Raw genomic sequence first — 6,200 nt, forward strand, 5'->3', positions numbered from 1 at the left:
GTAATTTCATGAAGTGGGATGAATTGTAATCACTAGATACAGGTTTTGAACACTCCAGGTTTGATACAGGCTTGTGGAAGAAGGAAAAAAAATCCCTATTTTCTCTGCAGTCTCAACCCCCTTACTTAATGAAACAGTCCTTCTAGTCCAAGGGTGCAAGACAGTGCAACTCCTACAGAAGTGAAAGACTCGAATTTCAAAAATAGGTCCAAATTCTTTAACCTTAGCTTAGCAGTAATTTTACCAGTAATGAGCCTGGTGTGCTGTGAAAGGTATAGGCTGCCCATCTCCACTGTGCAGTGCATCTGGCCGCAAGAGAGGGATTTGCAAGATCCCCTTGGAGTTGCAGTGGACTGAGGTCCCTAGGCAGCACAGGGCAACCAGGAGCAGACCAGTTTTCACAAGTAAGTCCCTGAATTATGTCTGTAAAAAATGTGCTTGCTCAGCTGGTCTCACACGAGATGAATGTGCACAAACAAGTGCTTGTGTTCCACAAGCCCTGCGTTGCACATGCAGTGAAGTGGATTTATGAATGCACATGCAAATTTAAAGGGCTCAAAGAAGTCTTCTTGCGAATTACTTGGCAAAGCACGCTGAGGGCTACAGTTACCCAGTTCTGAAGCCAGAAACCAGTTAGTAGAAAACTATAATTGTAGTTTTCCATGACAGTCTAAGGCTAAACAATCAAGAAAGTTTGTAGAGGCAATAGTATCATCTAGATGGTGTTTTTATAACCATGTCTTTGGTTTTGCTACCAGCTGATACAGCCCCTTCTCTACGCTTACACACTTTCCCTTTCTGCTGCTTATTTCTGTCCCTACAGTCATGCCTGATGCAGGGGAAGGGTGGCTGACTTGGCTGAAAGAACCATTGCAAAAGCCTGCCAAATTCAAAACATCAAACTTGGATCAACTAGAAAAAATGGACAAGGTTTTGGGGCCCATGAGCTGCGCTTCAGATCTGTAACTGAAGCAGCAAAGTTAAAGCCAAGTACAAGCTGGAAAAAATATGTTCTGAGTTAATGTTTTGTCTCAGTCGCTTGTCCAATTTGAAAAGCGCAAAGCTAGGGGATGGCTAGAGATGACGGGGCATGGCACCTTGGGAAGGATTAGATGACTAAGCCTCATGGAGCAGATACGAGCAGTTGGCACGTCTGCAAGGTAGCTGGGAGTGGGGGATAGAAACTTGTATTTCCAGTCAGTTTGTGGGGGCATTTTAATATCTAGTAATTTTCTTTTGAAAATGTTTTGTGGAGTTCCTTTCAGCATTGCGACTGAGAAGCCAAAGAGATGGTGATGTCCTTATATTTTTAAAACATGATGGTAATTGGCTGTTTCTACCCTTTGTATTTTACTGTTTAGGTAGTGTAGTGGCTGTCTGGTTTCACTCCTGCAGTATCCATGAGGGTGCTGGGATGTGGAATCCAAAAATTGTCACAATTTTGCTGGGGGCAGCTGGGTGTTTATTCTGGGATAGTGAAGATGTATATTTTGCATTTGTTGATGTGGCACTAAATCTTCAGTGTTTATTCCCAGTGATAAGTTTTGCAATGTATAAGTTTTATCTTTCTAGAGGACTTTCTTTCAATATAGGTTGTCATTACTTAATGATTTTTCTACACATGTTCCAATGAAAGGGGGGAAAAAAACCCACAAACTGGAGCTGTGTAGTTCTTTGTTGTAATACTTTGCTGTAATGTTCAGATGATTCCTTCAAAGATACGATCTAGGTCCGTGGAGAATTGTCTTTTATTAGCTTGTCAAATTGACAGAGCAAGTGTATTTTCACTTGAAACAGAGATGACGGTTACTAACTTTGTGAGGGAATCAAAGAAGGAGCCAAGGGGGTTAGTCCAAATGCTAAGGATGTCATTTCTGTTTTTTAGATAGAACGTAGCTTTGGGGTGCCGTTGTTTAGAGGGGTAGCCCATGAAGAGGTTGGCTGACCGCATGCTGCCCTTACATGGTCTAGTGTTGGAAGAAAACATCAGCTGCTCATGATAGTGTTGTAGATGTGTTCGTGTCATTCAAGAGAGAAATCTGGCATTGGAATAGTGAGGGGCTTGAGATAGTGTGAAGCCTGATCCCCTCGGGGAGGGGTAAGGCCATTACCGCTGGTGTGACAAGGCTTCCTTTGCTTGCAGCTGTTGATGAGCCGGCAAAGATTCTTGTGGAGAAAGAGTTGGATTCAGTTGCACACTTCTTCTTGGATCTGCTGAGGAAGGGATTGCTGTACGTTTTGGAGTGAAGAAACGTGCCGTGTCTCCCTTGAATTCCTAAGTGTCAGCCTGATTGATGACTCACAGATAAGGCTTAGTGTAGCTCTGCCTCGGATGATATAATCACTGGTTCATTTTATGTTAAGGATTTTCTCTCTCAGGGGAGAGGCTGTGTCATGGGTATTTTTGTTGATCATTTCAACATTGACTGTCTCCTTGAAATGTTCACAGAGTGGTGGTGGGTAGGAAGAGATGGTTTCATCTTGGAGTTAGAAACAATTCTTTGAAATAGTTGGCCTGCAGAGCAAAAACAAATCTAGCTCTTACCAGCAAGTCGCAGTGGTGTTGCTTTGGGCTGAAACGTTGGCCTTCGAAGGCAGCAGCTAAGTTAAGCTGGGTGTGTTTCAACAAGCGCTTGAAGACAGCACCTGTGCAGGACTTGCGGGATGGAGTGTGTCAGGGAGCACTCCCAAAAACCGGGGGAAGACAACTGCAACAGGTTTAGCTCCTTCCACCCTCCACTGTCCTCCAGTACTATACCACATGCTTCTGTGCCATCACAGGGTACCTGCCCTGTATATGCTTAAGGTACCTGCCTTAGGATATACAGCACATATCTTTGGTTTTGTGCTGGGCTGTAGCTTTCACATTATTTTAGAGACTTTCAAGTGAAAGAAACACTAAAAAATAATTTGTCCTCAATCCACAGGGGTTTCACAGTACAACATTACACAGTGTGGATGCAGCCAGTATGAGCCACTTGACCCAAGGGCCAGAACGCAGTCCCTAACCTTCTTATATTTAGCGGTATCCAAATGCCAGCTTCATTGTCCAGCTGCCTTCAGGGCAATACCTAGGTCTATGTCTCCTTCTTAACAGGGTACTCCAGTTAATGTTTTCCTAATTGTTTTCCCTCATCAGTTATTTTGGTAGTAGTTTAGCTTTTGCTACATTGCTGTAGTATAATGAACTTTTGTTTGAGCTGATCTCATCTGAAGCAGATTAAATGAACAAGATGGGCTTGTTGGTTTTTCAGTATAGTTAAATAGTGCATTGAGAGCAGTATGTGAAGGTTAGCAGGCTATACGTGGTTCCTACTCTAGAGAGAACGATGTGGGTTTTGCATAAGGTCATGAAGCGGGCATTGCCGCTTAATCTGATGACTTTTTATTCTCAAGTTGTGAAGTCAATCCTTTGAAAAGGTGGTTGTGGCACCAGTATCTCCTTATTAATACCTCATTCCTTTATCCAGCCCTGCTTCATGACCTTAAAAACAATTGAAGCCTTTAATATTTGTAGCAGAAGTAGCATCACGGTAGCTTTGATGTCTCAGGAGGGTGAGGCAAAGATTGGAGGGAAAAATAGTACCTATTATTGGAAAAATTAATATGGTTAGGAAGAAAATGTTATGCTTTTGGGCACGTGTAAGTGCTTCTTCATGTTCCCCAAGGAAAAGACTTCCATCCTGCGCATGTGTCTAAAGGACGTTATATCCCCTCATGGCTGAGCAAATAGGCTCCTTGCTAGGTAAAACACCAAGGAGGGTGGGACTGTGCTATAGGAGATAGAGGGGAATGAAACCTGTGTTACCAGGCAGAGGGCAACTGGAGTTTATGCATGTGCTAAGAAATGTTCACATGATCATAATGTTTCTTAGATTTTCCTATAATGCCCTCAGGCTTTTCATAGTACTACAGAGCTGCCTTTTCAGGAGGCTTTATGGCAAGGCAGAAATGGAGAGACATTGAGGAGTAGAATTTTTGCTTTCCTATTCCACTTGAGATTGTAGCAGGAAGAATACACGGAAGATTTTGCCCAATAATTCCTTGTTCTGTTCTGAGATGACAGCTTCGCAGTAACCTGTACATCGCGGTTTGTGGCTGCATGGTCTTCCCATGACAGATTGCTGATCAACAACTGCAACCATCAGCCTGAGAGGAACTGGCTGAATTACCTAGGTCGGGAGGAATGAAAAGCACCTTCAGCTTGCTGGCTCTTTACAATAGCAGAGAACTTGTCAGATAAGACACCCAAACCATATTGCGCTTTAGATGCCAGCCATGCAATGCAGGAGAGCAAAACACACACAAATTCCCTGCCAAGCTCACCCAGAGAAAAAAATACTCCTGCTACCCAGTTCTGGCTTCACAGCCACAGATAGAAGTAGGACACATCATCCAGGTGCAGAACAGATTTCAGTGCTGTGTTTTTTACCTACAGCCCATTTTCACCTCCATTGCTTCAGAGGAATTGGGTGGATGTGGAGGAACTTGGAAGTGAAGTCATGCATCAGTGGGAGAAAAAAAAAATCCTTCTAAACCCCTGCAAACAATTTGAGAAATCCTCAAGGTTTATTCTGTAGAGGGCTTAGTACCAAAGCAGATGGGATAGCTGTTTGTTTATGCTGTCCTTCCCTGCCTCCCAGCAGAGATAACAATAGATTCCATATAGAAGGATTGCAAACAATTAATTTTCCTAGCATAAGGAAACAATTCAGCATTTTTGCTTGACTTGCTGACATCTTACCTTGTACTTGAGGGACACAGACTCCAGTGGCCCCGTAGCTCTAGACTGCAGGTCAGCCCTGAGGCTGTTAAGAAGCCAGTGATGTACCTGTGGCCAGGGTCTACTCCCATCATTTGTTCATCCTCAATACGGGGTGGTGTGTTGTCTCTCACTCTCTGGGGCACGTGTCTGCGTATACCTATTCATGTTTATGTTTTTCCAGGTTTCACAGGAGAGCATATATAACAGAATGACAGCATCCAGCCTGGCCTGTGTCTTTGGCTTGAATTTGATCTGGCCGTCGAAAGGAACAGCCTCTCTGAGTGCTCTGGTACCTCTGAATCTCTTCACTGAACTGCTGATAGATTTCTACATGAATATATTCAACTCCCGAACAGTGCCTGGTGAGATCTTACCTTAAAGCTCCCAGAAAGAAAGATGGCGTATGGCTGCCCGAGGGAACGGCCTCCGTGCCTCAACTGGTGGGAGGTTAATATTCAGGGCTCTCTCCTGCGAAGAAAACTTTCAATGCAGATTAAAGTTTCTATAGCTTTCCAAATACCAAAGACGATGGGAGAAGCACACTGCCCCATATATTCTTATCACATGAGGGAGAATATGTACGTGAACATTCAAAGACCAATAGGTCAAAACAAATCCCCTCATTAAACTTGAGCAGCTGACAAAAGCTGGTATGTTAACAAAAATCATGACACTACCTGCCAGTCTGTCATTTCTTTGGGGATCTGGAGACCTTACTATTTGGCATTATTTTCTGGGGCCATGCAGAGCTAAGTTCTGGACCACTCCGGAATGTACAGGTTTCTTCTTTTTTTTATTTTTTTTATTTGAATACAAGTTTGTTAGAAATTTCCCTATTAAGTTAATAAAAGATGGAATCAATTTTTAAAATACTAAAATTTCTAAACTATTTTTCCATATATTTAAGTGTCTTGTTTTACACAAAAAGGTGCGGGCAGTGGTGGCACATCAGGTTTGCAGTTACCATGGACAATAAAGTGTTTCCTGAGTAATTTCAGTTGTGCAGACAGCTAACTAATTACGCTTGCAACTATCTAATATATGCAGTTAATCACTGTAGCTGCACATGCAAAGTGTGTGGAAGTTTTTTTTCTTACAATAAGTTCAAATGCGGAGCAATAATCTTACGTTTTTTTCTCTAAATACTTGGAATTTTCATCAGTGGAGTTACATCAGTGAGCGCATAATGCAGAATGTAGACTAACTTTGAGAAGAGTACCCCTGATGTTTGGGTTGCATGCTTTTGCAGTTTGAGTTGATAGAAATTTCCTCTTCAAATCAGTTTCTCTAGAAAGCAGTAAGAGCAACAACTTGGATAATATACCTAATATCATTTTTATTCATTGAAAGTCTATTAATAGTCCCAATGTGAATAATTAGCCAACATAAAGGGAGAGTTTTCAGTGTTTTCTTTCTAACTATGCCATTAATATCG

The 6,200-nt window shown here is 42.4% G+C and overlaps 1 protein-coding gene across 1 annotated transcript in view; it reads left to right on the forward strand.

Moving 5' to 3' along the window:
- Positions 1–5,835, forward strand: part of ARHGAP8 (Rho GTPase activating protein 8) — an 80,194-nt gene extending 74,359 nt beyond the window's left edge. The window contains exon 13 of the mRNA XM_075161869.1: positions 4,947–5,835. Within this exon, the coding sequence (XP_075017970.1) occupies positions 4,947–5,144 (198 nt within the window). The 3' untranslated portion in view covers positions 5,145–5,835. The remainder of the gene's footprint in view (positions 1–4,946) is intronic.
- Positions 5,836–6,200: the final 365 nt, after the last annotated feature.

Source organism: Calonectris borealis, chromosome 1 (genome assembly GCF_964195595.1).
Source record: "Calonectris borealis chromosome 1, bCalBor7.hap1.2, whole genome shotgun sequence".
NCBI classification, from domain to species: domain Eukaryota; kingdom Metazoa; phylum Chordata; class Aves; order Procellariiformes; family Procellariidae; genus Calonectris; species Calonectris borealis.